The sequence below is a fragment of the Spea bombifrons genome, chromosome 5, assembly GCF_027358695.1.
Source record: "Spea bombifrons isolate aSpeBom1 chromosome 5, aSpeBom1.2.pri, whole genome shotgun sequence".
Taxonomy (NCBI): domain Eukaryota; kingdom Metazoa; phylum Chordata; class Amphibia; order Anura; family Pelobatidae; genus Spea; species Spea bombifrons.
Window position 1 is genome coordinate 11,396,737 of NC_071091.1, and position 22,182 is coordinate 11,418,918.

General features: G+C 40.3%; 1 protein-coding gene across 1 annotated transcript in view; it reads left to right on the forward strand.

Moving 5' to 3' along the window:
- The window catches only part of MPP7 (MAGUK p55 scaffold protein 7), a 143,174-nt gene that overhangs the window by 88,615 nt on the left and 32,377 nt on the right, over positions 1–22,182 (forward strand). Inside the window, exons 8-12 of the mRNA XM_053466014.1 lie at positions 1,456–1,537; positions 1,622–1,707; positions 2,540–2,614; positions 2,732–2,928; positions 3,469–3,533. Coding sequence (XP_053321989.1) covers positions 1,456–1,537; positions 1,622–1,707; positions 2,540–2,614; positions 2,732–2,928; positions 3,469–3,533 — 505 coding nt within the window. The remainder of the gene's footprint in view (positions 1–1,455; positions 1,538–1,621; positions 1,708–2,539; positions 2,615–2,731; positions 2,929–3,468; positions 3,534–22,182) is intronic.

Sequence of the window (22,182 nt, forward strand, 5' to 3'; positions counted from 1 at the left end):
TACAATGATCAGAAAGCAGCGCTCTGCAGTCCTGCATGCCTTATCGCTGTATATGTGATAAGCCAGCATATGGGTCATCGGGGACTCCAGCAGGGCCTGTCACACCCCGCAGGGTCGCTTGTACTCAGATCCGTTCTTCCAGCGGTGGAAAATATGTAACTCGAGTTCCCCATTCAGCTTTATGATTGATAGCGGTAAATAGTTTGAGCATACCCACTGAGTTTAGTAGGTGTATCGAGCTGGAAATTAGTCCAGAGCATGCTGAACGCTGAATAACCGTCAGCAGAAAGCTGATATCTTCACTGGGATATCTGGAAAAGGTGAAGTTCAGAATCAAGGGTATGTATTACGGAGATGTTCCCAAACTTAAGATGAGCGCGTTACTCTACTTTCCATGCTTGGCCCTTTTCTGCGATGTGTTGACCTTAGTCTGTGCTCAAGATTTGTCCAGCTGTGAAGGTGTTAAACAAATAGCTGTTGGTTAATAGCTGTTCCTTTTTATTGCTTTGCAAATATCCTGGAAATTCTATCCGTGTTGTGTAGAATATTTGTTTTTGTCAGGAGCAAGTGAGAAGAGATGTCTGCAAAGTCACTTTTTGAGAACCGTAATGTTGTACGCAGATGAAAAAATGCCACGCTTCTGTGATTCATACAGTGAGAGCTTGTCTCTAGATAGACATCTTTGGCGGAACTCAGGCGTCGGGGAGCGAGAACTGAACTCTGGTATTTAGTGAGTTTTTTGCGCTCCAGGGTATAGTTAAATATCCGCACCAAGACCACGCAAACAGGGTTTTTTTTTTTCTTTTTCTTTTCACGGTCTGCTAAAAGATTATTTATTTTACATGTAAGGCCAGAGTTACTCGGATTAATTATTTGCTCTAATTATGGTTTAGTAGCCAATTAAAACTTTGAAACGTGTTATAAAATTGTATATTATTCGAAAGGGTGAGATAGAAAAAGGTGATGACTGGATTAGCATATTTTTCCCAGTTACACTGGGCAGATACGTTAATAAGCCCTATAGAGGCTGCTCTGTATACACGCGTTCCTCCGGCCATGAGCACCTTTCCCTGAGGGTAAATATGAGCTCTAACAATTGCCCCAGCGCACCCACAAGGGTAATTAGCAGTGTGCGCGAGGAGTGTCTGTGCCTCCCCAAGCACTTTAGGGCGAGTGGCCGATAAATGGCGTTTTTGTGGCCGCTGTCTTGGAATTGTGTGCTGTGCAGTTGTGTATCAAGATGCTAAATCGCACACTAAGTCACGCAATTGGCATACTTAGGATGCCAAACGCTTGCCCGATGACCAGTCCGCACGGTTTTGGTCTCTTACATTAGTGGCTACTTCATAAATCATTGGGGGCCACTTCATAAATCATAAGAGTGTCGGGAAATTGAAACATTCAGAATGGCTCATCTCACTGGCTCTCATAAGCGTACATCTATTTTTCTTTTAGGGAGCAACAATTAAAAAAGATGAACGCACAGGGGCAATTGTTGTGGCAAGAATAATGCGCGGTGGAGCTGCCGACAGAAGTGGTGAGATGATAGACTGTTTTTTTCATTCCACGAGTTCTTTTCTCACGAGCATTCAAATTACTCATTTTGCTTTTCGTTTTGTAGGTCTGATCCATGTTGGTGATGAGCTAAGGGAAGTTAATGGAATTTCTGTAGAAGATAAGAAACCTGAAGAGATTATACATATTTTGGTAAATCTGGATATGTATCAAATTACTGATATATTAGTTATGTACTCCAATATCTTACTATATAATAAACATTATAGTTTAATGGTATATATATCTATATATATATATATCCAATATGGACAAAAGTATCGGGACGCCTGACCATTACACCATCACATTCTTAATATATACATAGACACTAATATGTAGTTGGTCCCCCTTTGCAGCTATACCAGGCTTCCGCTCTTCTGGGAAGGATTTCCACAAGATTTTGGGGCGTTTCTGTGGGAATTTTTGCCCATTCATCCAGTAGAGCATTTGTGAGGTCAGGCACAGATGTTGGACGAGAAGACATTGCTATTTTGACCTTACAGTCCATGTCCGTTTGGAGTATGAGTACACACAGACAGAAGTTGAGGGACTGCTCTGGGAAGGATGATTTAATTGGGGTGGAAGTCACATGCAGGAGTCGGTGGCCTGCGGATCTCGAAGGCGTGGAGTACAGAATGTTTCTAATTGCAGAGGGGTTATTGAAAGAGAAGGAAGGAGCAGTGAGAAAAAGGAAAATTAGTGAAATAAATAATAATGGAGCCACAATAGGAACAAATTAGTACCTTGTGATACAAAATACAGTTTGACTCTTATTTAACTCTACAATGTTATGTGTGTAGAAATCATGCTAATCTTAGCAAATGTTGTTTCATGAATACAAGGTCTTAAAGATTTTCTCTTTGTTCAGTAAAGCATTGTACACCCTGTACAGCAAATGGATTAATCAAACTACTGTATTTGGGTACACCTTATAATTATATATAATACATTTTCTGCTTTATTGTTTTTTTAAATATTTCAGGCCCAGTCACAAGGTGCAATTACATTTAAAATCATACCCAGCATCAAAGAGGAATCGCCAAACAATGACGGCAAGGTAATGGGCCGATTGTGATTGAACAGTTTGAAGTCTCAGTACTGGGCTATCAGACATGTGCTAGGCAGTGTTTGTCAAGTGTTCTGAAGCTGAATAGACTGTGCTCTTATCTTGCAGATGTTTGTTAAAGCCCTCTTTGATTACTATCCTAATGAGGATAAAGCTATTCCTTGTAAAGAAGCTGGGCTAAAGTTCCGAAAGGGAGATATCCTTCAGATCATGAGCCAGGATGATGCAACTTGGTGGCAAGCCAAACACGAAGGTGACGCCAATCCCAGAGCAGGCTTGGTTCCTTCAAAACAGTTCCAGGAGAGGTTAGCTACTCAATTCTTTCCCTCCAACTCTCATTCTTCTAGGGAGCTATGTTGTATTTCGCCATACAGAAGGTATCTCACCAAAACACACGCAAATAGCAGGGTCGTGACCGTCTTCAAACAAACTCAGGGAAACTTTCACAAATATTTGAGACTTTCCTGTTGTCTGGCCAAAAAAGACTAATGACAGAATATGATAGTAGTTTTTGCGATCCAGATTGGAAAGCGACCATATGGAAAATAGAACCTTAGAATCTCAGTCTCCATTGCTGGAATATGTTTTGCAACATTATTTTGGACTACTGACAGGTGTTGGGAAAATATTTTGAGCCGCTGGTTGCGTTTTGTTTATTGGATAGATTTGATCAGGCGTCGGATTTCATTTCTTTTTTTCTTTTTTTTTTCCGGTGGACTTTTTTTTAAAATAAAAAGAAAAAAAATATCCAAAGTAGCCGTAGTATGTGTTTCATAAAAAATTCTAATCCCGTAATGGAGATGTTGGATTTCATTGGCCTTTATGTACGCTCTTTTCCCTTACAGGAGATTTGCACTGAGGAAACCTGTTGTATTGAACCAGCCGCAGAAAGCCCCCAACAGAAAATCATGTAAGTCTGTTACAGGTGGATGGAATATATGTGAGCTTACCTAAAGGTCCAAATAGCCTGAGAAGGATTTGGAATACCTTTCCTTAGAGCATACTTCATGCTTATGTAAAACAGTGAGCAGACATAAAACATAAACCATTGATTTCAGTATGCCTATAAATTGCCAAATGTATGGGGGGGTGTAAACATATAATGAAAAAATACATTATATATACGTAAATACACACAAGTACATTAGTATAGGCAGGTTATAAACCTATGATCCACAGATATTTGTACAGAATGTATTCCTCTGCTATGGTTACTGTTGCCCCTATAGAATTATTCACTCGCTGTGGAATTATATTTTCCTATTTATGCAATTATTTTATATTTTATATTGTTTTTTTGGGGCAGTTATTTTGCATATGTTAGTATATTTTCCTATTTTATAAAATGATCAAAGAATCTTGTTGTCGAGAGACAATGGCTTGGCAATCTCCAGGCTGTAAACAGCAGCTTGGCTTGGCCAGACTCAAAAGTGGCTTAAGCTGGCTTGGTTGCCATGTGCAGACACCAAGGGCCGTCTCTTGCTATATCTGGCTCGCCCACAGCTCGGTCTGGTGGTAGAGCAAGAACGCCAGGGTGGTGAAATACGGTCAAAGACACAAAGACGTTCAGGATCCTCAGCTGATAATAGAGAAGGCTAAATACATGGAGTTGGTGTGGGAAACGCATGGGTTATATGGATAAGAAAGAATGGAAAAAGAATCAATCTAAAGAAAGTTGTGTAAAAATCCTTCATTGTATGAATTGTGTAAGCTGAGAATGGGCAAACAGGTAAATAACTCATTTGAATGCTTTTGGCGCTTAGTTTTTGTTTTCATCGTGTCTTTAGGTAACATGCGTGTTACTGGGTCGTTTTTCCTGGTTCTGATCACTGGGATTTATTCAATAAGTCAGGAGTTTGCAGGAGAGTCGAACGTTTCAGCTTTCTGATATCACTGTACATGATGAAGGGCAAACTCCAATGAGCTTCTTCTGCAAGAACAGTTTGGTTGGCCCTGGATAGAATGTTTAGAGTTCTTAGAATTCACCTCACCGGCTGGCCAGGGCAATCCCAACTTATTTGCAGGAGAAACGTTCCATGGCTGGCCCATCATAATGCGTAGTGAAGTCTGCGAGTTCAAATAGCAAACACTCTCTTGAGTGAATAAACCCAAATTTGTGGGCACATGCTTGGTCATGATTTTATTCCCACCAAAGTTTTTTTTTTTTCTTTCGTGCCAAGAAGCACAGAGTAGGTTCAAAAAGCCAAAGTGTATTTATACAAGATTGTAGTGTATTCTACAAGGCTTCACATGAATACATTTATATATTTTTGGTGCAATTCCATTTAATGAATGAAAATAGAAAATATTATTATATGATGTTATTGAGTTTTTGTGGGCCTGAGCTTATGTAAAAGAAAACTTTAACTCACTCCTTAAAACCTCTGTAACTATGGTGTTTAGCGCAGAAAAGATTTATTTTTCTTTCCATTTAAAATCTGCAAAGCATTACGCATTGAGCCTGAGTAACACTTCTTCAGTCTTCCTGTGGTATCACACAATGCAACTCAGATGACCCAAAACGGAATTTTTATTGTGTGCAAAGTTAACAGCAGACTTCTAGATTGTGACACATTCTTTTCAATGGGTTCAAAGCCTATGTGTTGCCGACAGTGGGACACCATAGATCATGCAATGTCACATCCAAGTCCGTGCCAATACCTGCGCGTCATCATTCTCTCTTTTTTAATGATGTTTAAAGCCTAATTGATGATATCATGAAGGTAGCGCATACAAAACTTTCTTAAACTACTCGATAAAGATATCACGCCACATGGAACGACCATAAGGTGCTACGTGGGCAGGTTCACAATCTCATCCAAGATCACAGCAGGTTCCCAGTAGTCAATAACTGACTTTAGTCTCCAAAACCCTCCGGCAACATCACCTTTGGCTTCTTCGGGAGGGGATAATCACCAAAAAGCGCATATTAAAATCAATATTTTCTTTCCACTGGAATATTACGCCAACATCTGTTTTAGGTATTTCTACATATTTTTATTTGCCCTGTTACTTCTTGGTTTTTAAAGAAGCTCGTGAAAAGTGAGCCCTGTACCAGAATTATATTGGCTCAATTATGGCACGAAACCTAGAAAGGAAAGTTATATCCAGAGTGTAAGTTAGGCATAGAATTGGGGTTTATTCTTTCGCTAGTTTTTTTAAAAACGTCTTTCGATCTTAAACATTTTATGTTGCCCAAGAAAGGTCATGGTACAAATTTCATAAAGTGTCCAAATGGTCTTAGCTTTTCACAGGCTCGGAGTCACATACATCATTCATAGACTTGTTAGAGTAATGACATCCGAGAACAGAGAGAACAATGACCAAGAAAACCAAAAGCAATGATAAAATGCAAATGTAGCAAAGTGTCAGAGTTAAAGCATGCTGAGGTGTAGAGTTGGGGGCATCATACTGACTGATGTATGGACAAAGAAGAGAGAGACTTCTAGATTAGCCCATGTACTGAATCTGTACCTCTACATGTTACGTATTTATCATTTTTAACCCCTAAAGGACAATGGGAGTCCCTAAACCCATTGAAAACAATGCATTTTGAGCCCATACATGTACAGGCTATGTCATTAAGGGGTTAATCAATTTTAATACCAATATGTTATGGTTTACACCATACTTGTAAACAGTCTGTAGCACTAGATATGTACAAACCATTTGCTGAAACAGTACGTACAGTGTCCCGCATGGGATGAAATTAGGGGTTCAATGCAATGTTTATTAGGACATCATGGCAAATAGAGGTGACTTTAGACAGGTGCGATGGTGTATGTGTAAGATTTAAATCTAAAGAATTTTGAGAATGGAACCCAGAATAAAATAACACACGATGGGTGGTTTTTGTGATTCAATAATTCTTTTGTTCCAAATGTTTCAGTCTCTTTAATGAACCTACCAGCATTTAATAATAGTACCTGTGAATTGCATAGTACATGTCAAACAGCAAACGTTTATTTTAAGCCATTGGTGTGCTTTTTCTATGTACTATTTCCCACGAGGCTGTCTAGAACAGGGCTTTTGTGTGGCGGTTCTGCGTTAAAGTGTGTTTGTGTTGTCGGAGAATGTGCTCTGAGATATGTGGTTAATATCTGCTACACTGTCAGGTCGGCATTAATGAAGAAGAAGAAGCAGGGACTACAGGCACTAAAGAAACATATGTTATTCTTTTTTTTTATGGAAGCATAGCTTGGAGGAATATAAAAACATAATAGAAACAGTAAAAAAAACATTGCCTGTGTTTGCAAATTGCTAACATTTGCCACTGACAAAAAAAAGAAAGAGAGCGATATGAAATGCCCTTTTTATTAAGCATTACGTTCCATAAATTTGGTATGTGGCATCATTAGTCTCTTCTATAGTTAAGGTTCATATTAGCAAAAATGTAAATAAAATCACTGCGTTATAGTCTGCCAAATATAAATGCGAACGGGGGGGGGACATCCTATGGAAAATATGTTGTGTTTTGGATTAGAAACATGCTACATGCGCAGATTGTAAAGTCTCAATTCCCCTAGTGATACAGATGGCCAAAGTAGACTTTATCTGAGCGAGACCCCTACCGATAGTCTGCGTGTTGAGACATGTTAAGTACCGAGTCCACCAAGGGAATCGTTTTGTGTTCCATCAAGGAAAGAGAAGCTTTTATAGAAAGTACGAGCATGAAGTAACCTGTGCATGTAATTCTCATACTACTAAGCCTCCGCACTTGTGTTTGGTACGTAATGAATGAAACCATTGAGCTGCGTTACAAGACATTCAGGGTCTAATAAGGATAGAATAAGGTTGATTTCGTACGGTCTATCTGTACAGCTGTTTTTGTGTTAAAGGAAGCTTATGTAAACCGATCTAAATAACCACCCACTTAGTCCTGTTTTTGCCTCGCAAAACAGGCAATGTTTTCGAAGCTGCTATGGCAATCTCCTTAATGTGAAATCAGTGTGCATATTCTAATTAGCAGTGGCAGGTTTTTTTGTACCCTCTTTTAAGTGTCCCTCGGAGATAGTCTTTGAATTCCGTTTCCACAGAGAGAGAAATTGGATTAAGGTGATTGCGCTACCACATAATGTAGTCATCAACCAGAGCCGGGACCACTGGTGAATCATCAACGAGTTGGCGTGGAGCCTTTCCACAAGGCAAGCGCCCTTCGTCAGAATGAGAATTAAGTCACTCATAAGAAACATATCTTGTTTGTTCATCTTCCCGTGGGCTCTGTGTAATCATATCTCTGGTTATGAGCTCAGCAAAGCGATAGGATGTAGTAGTAAGTCCACGTTTCTTCCAGTTAATAGTGCCTTCTGGAACTCTTACCACCTACCCTATATAAAGATACGTGGCGCTTATAAAAAACGTTTGCCATGTGTGGCTTATAACCTGTTATAATTCATAGCCGTGCAATTAGTTTGATTTTGTGACATTAGTCCCTCGAATATTGAAAAATTTAATACAGGAAGGTCAATCGGATATTGCTGCCGTTGGCTTGCTGTGTGAGGTACATATAATGTAGTATTCAAAGTTTTAGAACCCACCAGCAGGAAACAAAAGGCTTAAACCACTCTGTATATCATCATCTTTGTTATCATTATTCTTATTTAATGAGTCCTTTCATTTTCATAGACATCATCATCCCCTTCAAGTGATGTGCGCTTCTCATTGTAATTGTTTGCTTGACGCAGCCTTGGGCTATAATTAATGTCGTTGGCGTACAGTGTTGGCTGGACCCATTCGCCGACTGAATAGCGTCTATAGAATGTTTTGAAACAAGATTCTAGAATATCATTGGGAGCCTCACCTGAGGGCTCTGTTCACACAAAGTCTCGGTTTTAGCTATTGTTTTGGAACCTAAACTGCTCCCAGGTTGGCTCAAACATTAAATAAACCTAAATCTAAAATAGACTTTCAGTTTTCAGCTTTGTGGTGGTTATTTTACTAAAAGCACCATAGCCACCAACTTTCACAAGCTGGTGACTCTATATGGACGGTTTGGACACATTAGCTATCTCCGTAGGACTCCATTAGTCTATTAAATAACTAAGAGATCTTGAGTTTAACAGAACCCTTCATCCCTTAGCATAGACCTTAGTAGGACCTTAGTTGTCGCTGGATTCTGGTAAGTTACAACTCCAAGTCCAGGAAGCTTGAAATAAAATTGACGGCACATTTATTTGCTTCAGCACTGACCTCTATGACAGGGTACTGCAGCCCCTTTGATACATTTTGGAATCATTCAGCGTCTTTACGGTTTTATGCGGGTGAACGCAGTGGGCTTTGGGGGGTTGGAGGACAATCTGTATCTTCTCACATGTCAACAATAACGGTGCTTAGATATTTTTCTTTGCTACTTCGGTATTTGGTTTAATTATTTAATCTATATCTGTACACTTTCAAATGAATAGATCTGTGCATTTATAAAGAATGTCTCTTTCTTTTTGGCTGTTCTAAGATGAGGAAACGGTTGAGTATGGTAGGTGGATGTTTCTGTTATCGATATAACGTTTTCTGTTCCCCTGCCATATTTCGTCGCATTTTAATAATTTCTTTTTCCCTTTTTCTTTTTTTTTGTGCATCTCAGAGGAAATTGAAGGTACATGTACAAATGTTTCTTTGCTTTGCCAAAAATAGTTCCATTTAGTCAACATGTGTTGGAAATTTAGCTCAGAATTTGCGCAAAACACAATTGTTACAGATTTTCAATATACGTCCTTTGAAACGGCTAAAATCATTGTTCTTATGTTGTCTTTATACTGTGGTGTATGTAATAACTTAGTGCTATAAAAAAATCCCTTTCTTTTTTGTGTTGAGTTGGTCTTTGCATTCTGATTCTTCTTTCTCTGCTTTATTTCTGTGTGCATCTCGTGTACCAGTTATTAATTTGAAAGCTTACCAAGACTAATTTCTTTGTTTCAGCCAATAATAAAAAGCAGACATGAATAAAATATACATCACTATATGTCGGAAAAAAACCTTTTCCTCGAACTAAATTAAACTATATTTAAAATGTGTGTGTGTGTATATATGTGTATATATGTATATGTGTATATATATATATATATATATATATATATATAAAATAAAAAATGTTACCCCTTTTTATAAAGAAAAATATAATTTAAAAAAAAAAAAAATGTTACCCCTTTTTATAAAGAAAAATTTGCTAAGCGCCCTACCCGGTCTTTTAAATCAAATTCGAACCTCGGTCCGTTAGTTACAGAAATGTTAATAACACACATGTTAGATATGTAAGACAGGACAGATACCAAATAGAAATGTGGAATATAATTCCTACATGTTCTATAAAACAGGTAGTAAATGTTTGTTCAAAAATAAAATCTATAAGTTACATGAAATATCAATTCCGATTTTACTTAATGAAATTACCCTGTACAGATATGTGGGTCTCTAGGTATTGATTAGCGATATATTTATTGTAGGAGACATCGTAGTTCAAAATAACCAAAGCTCTTGGAGTTTCTTTATTCTCTATAAATAGAGCCCAGAGTCACCGTCTTAAAGGGCCAGTAAAGGCCACATTTTTATTTGCAGGGTTCAACGAGGCAACCTGTGATAGACAATCATTTTGTCCTTGGAAAAGCCACAATATTTATCAGGCATCACGGTTAAGATCTGTAAAAACCCATCCATGTAATTTGCACGCTATCCTTCTACAGAATGTAAACGTGGCACGTGAAAAAGCCAGGATTAGGTGTCCTGCAAAGTGCTTCCTATGAGGGGGGTCAAAATATTTGATTTAAAAAGGGAAAGAAAGCAGAATGACCCGTTACTGTAAAAAATGTCATTTTCTTATTAGGACAATATTGTTTCGAGTAATTTAAAGAGTTGACTGCATGTGGAAAGCTACAAATGTGTGATTTCATGTCAGGCGCATAGCCGTGTTCTGTTCTTCTAACAAATAGTTTTCACGTCAAATTGACTTTACTTCTTTTATTGTTTATAATCCCTACGATCACAAACCAAGCTGGGATCTTTTAAATCTACTTTAAAAGACTGTGTCTCTGGTTGAAGCTTTTTAAAGACAGTTGACTGATATTGGACTGTAACGCGTCTTCCAAAATCCAAGGTGCCTTTGGCAGAACACCTGGGGCTGTTAATCTCTTTTTACTGTTCTGCTAAATTTTGTGCAGCCTCCAGTGACCCACTGTGCATTTCAGATGAAAACCAGATTGCAGAGAAAAGATACGGCATCCCAATAATATATATATTTTTTCCCCCTAATAGCAATATTTTTACTTTTTCTGTGGCTTTGAAAAGTCGGGTATGGCCCAATTTGTCTTTAAAATATAATATAAAATAAAATAGTAGAAAATATAAAAATAATATTGTTATAATGTTATAAATCTGCTTTACACTATTGAAGTGCATTAAGCCAATAAAAAGCCATGATTTACATAGTACTACATCTCCAAATAATAGCCTTTTCCAATAAGATAGACAGGGCAGGGAAATTATGGAGATGATCTAGAATAAAAAAAATAAAGAAAAATAACCTTAATTCACCTTAAGCAGTGAGATCATATTTGTCCTAAACAATTAAACCACTTCCTCGCAGGCAAAATTGGTAACTGTGCACTGTTGTTTGGACAGACTTCAAGTCAGAAAATTGTTTTTCTGTTTGCTAATTTGTGTAATATATCCTTTTCAAATGGCTGCTTTGCCTGTTCCTGGAAAAATTATCTTGGGGGAATTATGAATATGAAAGCAGATTGTTAAAAAAAAAATTAAAAAAAAAAAAAAATTACAAAAGAATAGAACAATATCTGATCCTACAAGACACACGTTTCCAAAATATTCTAAGCAGCGCCTATTTATTTCCTGTAGATGCTGCCATTCCATTTACAAATACCCTTACTTTTTACCAAAAGGTAAAACTAGTCTAAACCTTACATTTCCAGCAAAATGCAAAAAAAAAAAAAATGCATTCACTGAACACACTGGAAAATATTGCATTTATCGCAGACAGAAAATCTGATTTCTGGTGTTTTTATGCTGTGCTTCAAAATGTCATTTTCTCTTTCCTTTTTGTATTAATTTATTTTTCATTTTTTGTTTATAAGAAAAGTTTCTTTTTTTTGCACTTGTGGCTGGCCCTCTAACTGTTCTGCTTTATTTCTTGGCTTTTGTCTGTGTGTTTTTATACTTCATCCAGAAGATGCAGGATATGACGCTCATAACGCGGGGACCTATTTAGGTGAGAAATTGGATACAGATTTTGGTCTTTACCCCATTTTAAATACTCTTTCGGTTTCTTCTGTCTTTCGTTCTTTCCTCTTTTTTTTGTTGCTTTTCTTTTGTTGCATCTTTTAGGAGCAGAAGGAAGAGATAAAGGTAGGAGCAGTGACCATGCTGTAAAGGTACAGCGTCGCCATGTCCTGTCCTCATGTAATTGAATGTTGGGATCTCTCAATAAGTCATGTCACTGCATTCATTTTAATCATTTTGAACATCAAATATTTTGGCAGACTGGATGGACCAAATGATCCCTTTCTGCCATCACATTTCTATGTAACTTGGAGAAATATGAAAAATCATGCATTGTGATGCAGTGAAACATGATGGAGATATTGTGTTACAGGATTCAGTAAGCACTAGTGTATTTAACTACATTATAAAAAATATATATTATTAAAAAATCAGTTACTAACTCGCTCAGTATTCAGAGCATAAAATATTGAGTTATTTTTCTCCAAATGTTAATTTCATGTGTGACAAGAATTAATAATAATAATAATAATAATAATAATAATAATCAGGATACTGAAGTTTCAGCAAATCCACCTAGAATAGTGGACTCAATGACAGATTTAGTAATTTGGTTTTGTTCATATTTAACCTATTAACTACGGTTATATGTCCTAGTGCCCCCTCCTAATGGCCAGTGACTGAAATTCAGATGTTCTTCTCAAATTCCCCTTGGCTATCACAGGGCTTAGGTCGTGATGGCCACTGCTCGTATTCTGCCAGTCAACTTGTTTTTTTAAGACTGAATAAAGGTTCCTTGTCACAATTCAGTTCGTATCCCTGTTCTGCTGCTCAGGTTTTAGGGTACATTGTCTGCTAAAGTCTACTCAAAATTCTAAAGCAGATGAGCATCAGAAGATCGAGCTTCTGTTTCCCAGATGGTGTGATGCACACATGTTTTGTCCGTGTTCATTTTAATGTCATTTTATTCCATTCCACTCCTTTGCATGTAATGAGGTTGGTTGGCGTGGCTTTGCCTACTGCTTATTCACCCCTGTGTGAACTTGCTTTGTTCGAAAGTTGCCAAAGGAGCAGTTTATTGTGTGCTGAACCTCTCATCCTAACTTCAAACTGTTCTTCAACAATTCCTAGCAACCCTGCCAAGGTATTTCACTTCTTTTTTCCAGCATAAGATGCATTTTGGATGAGTTCATGTAAGCAGGGATATGTTGGGGTCAGAAAGGATCCGTACCTATACAAAGAATTTTCAAGTCGTGGATCACCATGATTCATTTATTTATTGTCTTTCATACGACTAATACCGACTTCAATACACCTTTCATCCTCCCTCAAAAAATAAGTTCTGGGGTATAAAGCATTTTAAAATATTTACGACGTCTGAATAACACACAAATCATTTTATTCTGATTTGATGCACCTGTGTTCAGCAGCGGAGATATTTTAAGATCTCCTAAATTTCAGAAATTGTTTGAAAACAAATGACAGTTTCCATGAAAACATTATTGATGATTTCTTAAGGCTCCAGAACTGCACCGTTGCCATTGAGATTTAAAGATACGTATACTGAGCTAGCATTTTATACACACGTTTACTGTTGCAGATGTGATGCCGCTACGTCGCGGCAGAAAAAGCTCTTCAAATATTTCTGTTTTAGGTGACACAAACCCGCTGCCCTTTAAAAAGCGTTTAATTAGGCTCATTCCGTTAGGACAGAAACATAGTATTCCTTTTTATCAAAGACGTTTGAAAATGTTTGGACCCCACGGGTAGGCTTCCCCCTGGACAGTACGACATTTATCCGATACAGCCCTCTACGTTCTATCACTTATAATCACATAATATTTATTTGTGCTATTATTTAAAATGTTTCAATGGTTTTCCAGACTGTGAATTGTTAAAACATGGCATTGAGTAGCTGACAAAGTAGTTTTGTTATTGGAATAAGTGGAATATTTTTGAAATAAGTGTCTTTGGAGAGGTAGCTGAAAGCGTGATTCTAAGGCTAGTTAATGAAGCCTTAAGAGATCCATTCCATTTCATGCAATTATTATGTGATGCCCCCACTTTCTGGTAGTAGATTCTCTCTATGCCCCAGAGTATGTCTTGAATAAAATGGCCAGTACATTCCCTCACATGAAGTGGTTACAGTCACTTCAGCTATGCCCATTGAGTTTTGGGGGTTTGCTCAGAACTTTCACCTTGTATTTGGCATAGTTGGTTGGCCACATGCATGGACCACTCAAACCTTCTTCATCTTCTCAACCCCAACAGGCTTTATCTGCTTAAGGATGATAATGCCAGTGAAAATGAGCCACCAATGTCAATATTGTTTAAATCCGACCTATTGTTGGCTCTCAAGGACCATAACCAAAAATCTCCTTCGTCAACACTGCAACTAAATTAGCATTTTCCAAGATCCTGTTGATCTTCTGTTATAACCGTTATTTTTTTATTAACATGTAATATGTCTTCGTTCCTACCAGTTCAATGTTCTATGCATAGTTGAGGTTGGACAAACTCGTGCATCCCGGGTTTGAGGTTTAACAAGCATGGAAAACAGGAAATCTTTTGCAATGCACTGTTGGTGCTGAACATGTTTTCGTTCCTAAAATTTCCATATTTGTCCCCAATTTTCCATATACAGCAGCTTTAGTTTCCGAGGCTTATCATTAATGTGGATCTTAAGTCTGACCTTCCACAGACACCAGTCACTTTCTTGGAGTTGCAATAAACGTTTTTTGCCTCAGTACAGACAACCCACTCGATTGTAGTAACGTCTTTCCAAGCCAGAAGTATATGGAAAACACTCCCCGTGGCACCCTTAGCCAAGTCTGTAATTGCCAGACAGGGTAGGTGAAATGCGGTGCTCGGCTGTCTAATGTTTTAACAAAGCCTTAAAAGAGAAACATTGCAATGTTTCTCCTTTTAAGTAGTCTTCTTAATTATTAAAAAATGATCCAAAGCTGATAAAACTAAAATAAAAAGCCTTCGAGTACAACACATGTCCTCATTAGCAAAGCCGTTTTCATAGCTCTCTGAAAAGAGTCTTTTGTGAGCATATGGTGAACGCGGATGAAAATCATCTGTTTACTGTTCTCGACAATGTTTTCTTATACACAGAAGACATACCCAGGGGTTTTATTAATGCGCTCTAAGTCTGCAAGTTGGGAGTTACTCCAGAAACAAGTGGAGTCTGCACTACGTTTGTGCCGACTAATTGAGAACATCGGACATGTACGAAACCCGGATGTTCCTCTGCCCGCGGTGATGGCAGAGACATCTGAGAATATGCAGCCACTCTTCATTCCAATTCAAAATGAAGTGTCTCAGTAAAGTGGGGTAGTCAATACACAGTGTAATGCTTAGCAAGCCAAATAATTTGGTATATATAACTTTTACCAAAAGTAAAAACTTCCCCGATGTCCTCAGTGTTTCTAGTGCTAAAATAAAAAAAATGTGATGCTCAATATGTTATACATTTGTATTTTTTGGTAGACATAAGACCTTGAGCTAGTAGAACAATGTGTCTGCAATAAGAAGGCCAACTAGAGAAGAATGAGTTGGCCACCTCCTTAATATGTGGTAATAATACATTTATGAGTTTTAAAGTAATACATGATTAAAAAAAAAAAAGGTGAAAAGAAATAATTCCCAAGAAATGACACCTTTGTATAAAACGAGTTCTGTAGGTCATCCGGTCCGTGACACTGGTTTCAGGGAGCAGGAACTCGTTGCATTCCTTTGGCAGTTCTGTATATGAAAATTAATGATCTGGCAACATTAATTCCTGTCTTGCTTTCCAGAGTTTTCTGATGTGCCCTGTGCTGTTAGCTGCGCTGCGTTTTTAAGAAATAGGATACGCTTTTGGGTAAACCATCGAATGCAGTGCTTTGGGAGCAGTCGAGACACTTAAGATAATGTTAGGAACTCATTGTTAAAGCCCAAAAGATTTACAGTTTTTGCTGTGACGACTTGAAGGCTTGCTGAATAACGCTAGACTCTGCCTTGTGTCGTTTTGTTAAAGAGAAACCACAAGCAAGAATCCATTGTGCAGAAGAAGGCAGCTGCCAGTAATAAGGTAGCAGTCACTTTTCCTTGCTAGTCCTTCTATTTCCCGGATCACGCAGATGTCGGAAGTCCTATCCAAATGCTGAGCTTGCTGGTTTGTCCTTGCGTCGTGTTTGATCTTCATAAGGGGCGTGCAAGTTTTTTTTTTAGGTTTTAAAATCTTCAAGATCGCCCGGAAACGGTGTAACTGGGGCCTTTCTGACTCATTTAGACAAAGTTATACTTCCATACATCATAGGGAATTTCACACCGCGCTGCCTTCCTAAACCTGTAAATCTTTATCTGTCTTTATGATTTCCTTTTGTGTCAAGAGTATAATCTAGTACAACTGATGTTCTTTTCGTATCAATTATATCACATGATCTAAAGTATCCATGAGCTCGCAGCGGCCAAAGAGATGATTTTACTTGGTGTACAAAGATGTCTGTCCTCAGAGTGTTTTTTTTATTCTTTCTTTTATCAAAATACAGCAGTGTCTTTTACAAACGTCTTTTTTTAAACCAAACATTTGGTATAATATGCACTGAATTGGGAAACATGACTCTGGAAATCAGGGAGCTTAAGTTGGCCGCGGTTAGAAAGTTGACCGCGGTTAGAAAGTTGACCGCGCTGGACACATCTGTGTGGAATTCAGGGAGAAAAAACCTAATCAAGGTGAAGAGATACTTTATAAAGATCTCAATTGACGTAACGCAGTGAAATTCTAGGATTTATGGCTGCCTAGCTGCTGCAATAGTTGTTACCCACCTCTACCCAAGCCTAGTGCCATTTAACTAGTTGTTGGTAGTGGTGCTGCGTTCGTAATTTCTATTCTGGTTTATATGTGAAGTTCCGTACCTTGGAACTCTCTGGGTTTTGCCCTTGGAGGCTGCAGCTATCACAATGATTTGGTCATTAACCTCTGGAACGATGTTTAGCAACCTTAAAGGTCTTTATTTCTGATTTATATGTGAATATGTTTAGATTTGGTTTGCTTTTCCGTTGAGACACAAAATATTTGCCTACCATTCATGTAATATTTCCTAAAATCATAAACATTTCTTCACTTTACAACCATTATTCACCGGGGATCAGTTTAAAAGTTTGTTTTTACCAATTTGTAATGGATCAAGGGTTATTGGTGCCAATTTGAATAAGAACAGAATTAACGATTGGATAGAAACATGATAGTCTTTTTTTTTTTTTTTTTTTTTAAAGACTTTCTTATTATATATTACCAAAAAATCTGATTTTCTATTTCCTTCCCAACTATAAAGAACTAGAGAGGAATGTGTTGGGCATTCGCCAGTTAAATGAACGAAGATTCATTTTTTATTTAGATGAATATATTAAACCAGTTTACAGTAAGTGAAACATGTATTTAACCCCCCGGCTAGTATGTGATTGATATGTAATTCATCTAGAATGTGATATTCCTAACCTCCTAAGTGTGTTACGCTAACTGCTTAGCCTGTGAATTCCCATGTCACTGGATCCATCCGCTGCGTTTAGCGAGTGTGTAGAGTGATGATGTGTAGAACCCACGCACCGTGTCCTACAGATACATTGTAACGATAATATCAGTTATGGCTTCTGCCCTGACATCTATTCGAGAAGCCAGACATGTCTCCTGTTACAGCATAGATCCTCAAGCTCAGCTTGTGTTATAGGAATGTTTTTTTCCACACCGGTTTGACTGAATAATCATTCTTTCCATGTCTTTATTGTTCGTGTGTTTGCAGCTGATAAATACCTTTTCTCCTCATCGCTCCATGGTCATCCTCCTGAATCTACAAATAGTAATGAATAGTTATAAAGCTCTAGATTGTAAGCTCCTTTGAGCAGGGCCCTCTTCACCTGTTGCCTCTGTCAGACAGTCAATTTGTTATGTTACATACTACTTATGTCCTGTACCCATTGTACAGCGCTATGGAATTTGATGGCGCTATATAAAACAAATAATAATAATAATGTTTTCATAAATATGTTAAACAAGTGATGTACTTTAAATGCAGTAATATACGTCATCAAGCCTACAAATAATTTATCATTAGGAGAAGCTGAGGCTCCCCACTGCTTCCATGGTAGTTTAATGCCACCGATTGATTGTTTGAAGCTGCCAGTCAGTGGTAGGAAAGCTCTCCCATTGAATTTATGGGGTACTTTCTGCACACATTACCTGGAATGCTTACAGAATGGTGGAAAGTGTATCATGTGGCATATATGTGTTTGGCCGAAGACTACTCCAGCAAAAGGGGGCAAATGCTTGTGGAGAGCTTCTGCAGAATGCCCATGTACATGCATTAAAGTGCATATGATGGATGGAGTTTTCCTTAAAGTGGTGGTGGGGGAAAGTGTTTGTCAGAAAAAGAACACTTTATTTATATCTGTTCCAGAAAGTATTATGTATGCAAGAAGAACGTTACTTTATCAAATGTCCTTTCTTGGAAATTCATGTTCTTACTTGGTTTGGATGGCTGCAAACAATAGCTTTGGGTTTTCTGTGTCCTCGAGCATGCAGGGTATTTTCTAATATTTACGCACAGTTCCAGATGTGTCTGAATGATGAATAGCCGCACGTGAATATATAATTCATGATACGTTTATAACTAGTAGTCATCCCCTCAACACACAGAATTTTGTATAGCCTACAACGGCTACAAAAAAGATTGTGGAAGAAGGGCAATCATTTTTTTTAATGTCTTAACCTACAAGCCTGCACCACTCGACTAACCAAATGGGGACCCCACTCGTAACAGGGCGAGGGGGCATAATCAGTAGTGAATTTGCACTGTGCGCCATCTAGTGGCACCCTGCATTACTACACCTTCCCTTGGATTAGGAAATTTACAAATGTTCATTTTCAACTGAACCTGTCAATTGTGTTGACCTTCTCAAGACCGTAATTGCTTTGGAACGCTTTGTGGTAATAAAACACGATCATTTTTCTCATCCCATTAAGTTGTTATGTCATGATCTATTTTTCCCTCTTGTTTGTCAACCAAAGTATCGGTTTTATAAGTGCAGCCAAAGTTTCCATAATCATACGTAATGAAAGCAGAGGGGAAGGGGTTTGCTTGTAGATTAGTAAATGTTTTCCGGATTAGAGTTTGTTGTGGAATTGGAGTTTTAAAAACTGCTTTAATATATTTTTTAAAGAGCTATAGAGCTGCAACATTTGTGTTCTGTGAACATGAGTGGAAGTTATTTGTTGTAAACCCCTGTACTACTGAAAGGGTTAAACCGTGCAAGTATTTCTTCTGCCCGCTTACCTGGCATGGTGCTTTGATCCTAAACACAATCTTAATTATATGTGAAATTATTTTTAACTGAACAGACTTCAGAAACGCATTGTTACGGTCAGGTAGACGAGGGATCCAACAATGCAGGTAAGCACAGCTAAAGAAAGTCCAGAACACAGTCCGAGGTCGAGGGCAACGGCAGGCAGCAAGGTCAAAAAACAATCCGAGGTCAGGGCAGGTAGATCAGGTGCAAAACGGTAAACAGGTCCGGGTACGTAGGCAGGCAGAGAAGAATCGTGGTCGTATAAACAGGCAAGGGTTCGGTACACAAAGCAGAGATCAAACTAGAAGAAGAACAATAGCACACCCAACGCTAGAGAACGTTTAGAACGGGCAAAGACAAGGCAAACGAATGGGGTTTAAATAGGAAAGGTAACACTCACGTCATCAGCCGCGCCGTAGAGCGTGTCGCGCCCTAATTTGATATTAGGTGCGATATCTGGAACCACCACCAGATGGCGCACTTCCGCCGGTTTCCCGGCGTGTGCGCGTGGCGACGTGCCTCGAGCGTGAGCGGGTGCGCGCGCCCGACGAAGAGGAACCACGAGCCCCTCGAGTCACCGCGGCAGCACCGGAGGCGGAACCACCGACGTCGGGGGACCCAGCGGCCAAGGTGAGTGCAGCGGCAGCGCGTGTCACCCGTCGGCAACCCGCATGCGGGACGGAGGTGGGGTTGCCGGCGGTAGCCGGAGAGGGAGCCGCGGCAGCGCGCGTAACAGTACCCCCCCCTCCAGGAGCGCGCACCGAGCGCGACGGAGCGGGACGAAGGGGGCAAAGAGCATGAAAACGAGCGACGCAGCGGGGAGCGTGAACAAAACGAGCAGGCACCCACGTCCGCTCCTCAGGACCGTACCCCTTCCAGGCAACAAGGTACTGGATACCATTCCGCACGCGACGGGAATCGAGGATCCGCTCGACAACGTACTCGTCATGGCCCCGGACGACAAGCGGAGCAGGGGGCTGGAAAGGAACGGAGTGACGGTTGGAGACGCAAGGCTTGAGCAGGGAGACATGAAAGGACCGAGGAATCCGCATGGTAGGGGGGAGGTCAAGGGACACGGACACGTCGTTAAGACGTTTACTGATGCGAAAGGGACCGATGTAACGGGGACCCAAGGACCTGGATGGTTGACGCAAGCGGATGTTGCGAGTCGACAACCACACCATGTCACCCACTTTGTAATCCGGGGGAGACGATCGTTTGGCGTCAGCCGCTCGCTTACAGCGATGCTGTGCATTGGAGAGAACATTGCGAAGGGAACTCCAATGTTTCCGCATGTCAGTCACTCGACGGTCGACCGCCGGCACAGCAGAGGAGGAACGAGAAGACGGAGGAGGCAGGATCACCGGGTGGTAACCCAATGCCGCAAAGAACGGGGTACTGCCGATGGATTCGTGCAGGGACCCGTTGTACGTCATCTCAGCGAGCGGGAGAAGAGATGACCAGTTGTCTTGTCGTACATTGCTGTACATCCTCAGGTATTGCTTGAGGGTTTGGTTCGTTCTTTCCGTTTGCCCATTGGTCTCTGGGTGGTAGGCTGACGACAAGTGGAGTTGTATGCCGAGCTTACGGCAAAGGTGTTTCCAATAGCTGGATACGAACTGCGTGCCTCGATCGGACACCATGTGTAAAGGAAGACCGTGTATGCGGACAATGTCTTTGATGAAGATGTCAGCCAGTTGCATAGAGGTAGGCAGGCGCGGCAAAGGGATAAAGTGAGCCTGCTTGGAGAAGCGGTCAACAACCACCAGGATGGTGGTGTTTCCTTGGGACCTAGGTAGATCCACAACAAAGTCCAGAGAGACGTGTGTCCAGGGAGCCGTAGGAACGGGAAGTGGATGCAGGAGGCCCTGTGGACGCGTCCGGGGGGACTTCTGTCGTGCACATGTATGACAGGCAGCGAGATAAGACCGGATATCCCTGGCCAGGGACGGCCACCAGAAGGAACGACGGATGAGGAACATCGTTTTCCGGAAGCCAGAGTGACCCGCCAGGAGGGAATCGTGAGCCCAGCGAAGGACGTCCGTGCGATATTTGGGAGGCACATGGAGACGACCTGGAGGAGGACGTTCATTGGCCGGGATGGTCCTTTGGGACATACGGATTCGGCTCATCGTGTGCGTAGATAAGCTGGCGATGAGCCGCGTGGAGGGTATGATGGGGTCGTTGCAGCGCCGATCGTGTTGAGAATCGAATTGACGGGATAGAGCGTCAGCTTTGATGTTCTTGGTTCCTGGCCTGTAGGTGATGTAGAAGTTGAAACGTGTGAAAAAGAGCGACCACCGTGCCTGGCGAGGACATAATCGTTTAGCACTTTCAATGTACGCAAGGTTCTTGTGGTCTGTCACAACGACCACAGGTTGTTCGGTACCTTCTAGTAAGTGACGCCACTCCTCAAATGCCATTTTGATGGCCAGAAGCTCACGGTTGCCGACGTCATAGTTTTGTTCGGCTGCGGAAAAACGCTTGGAGAAGAAGGCACAGGGATGGTATTTAGTGGTTTGTTCTTTGCGTTGTGACAATATAGCCCCGGCACCGGTTTCAGAGGCATCGACTTCCAGGAGATACTGTTTTGTAGGGTCCGGACGTAGAAGGACAGGAGCCGAGATGAAGGCTTGTTTCAGGTTCTCAAATGCCTTTCTGGCTTCTTGAGTCCAGAGGGTTGGGTCAACCCCCTTTTTAGTCATGGCGGTGATGGGAGCCGCTATGGCGGAGTAATTCCGGATGAAGCGCCGGTAGTAATTAGCAAAGCCAAGAAATCGTTGGATGGCTTTGAGAGTACGAGGGAGAGGCCATGCTGTGATGGCCTCAAGTTTAGCCGGATCCATATGGAGACCGTCGGAAGAGACTATATATCCAAGGAAGGGCAGACTGGTTTTCTCAAAGGCGCATTTCTCGGCCTTGGCGTACAGACCGTTCTCCCGTAGTCTCTGTAACACGGCCCTCAGATGATGTCGATGGGTTTCAAGCGTAGGAGAGTACAC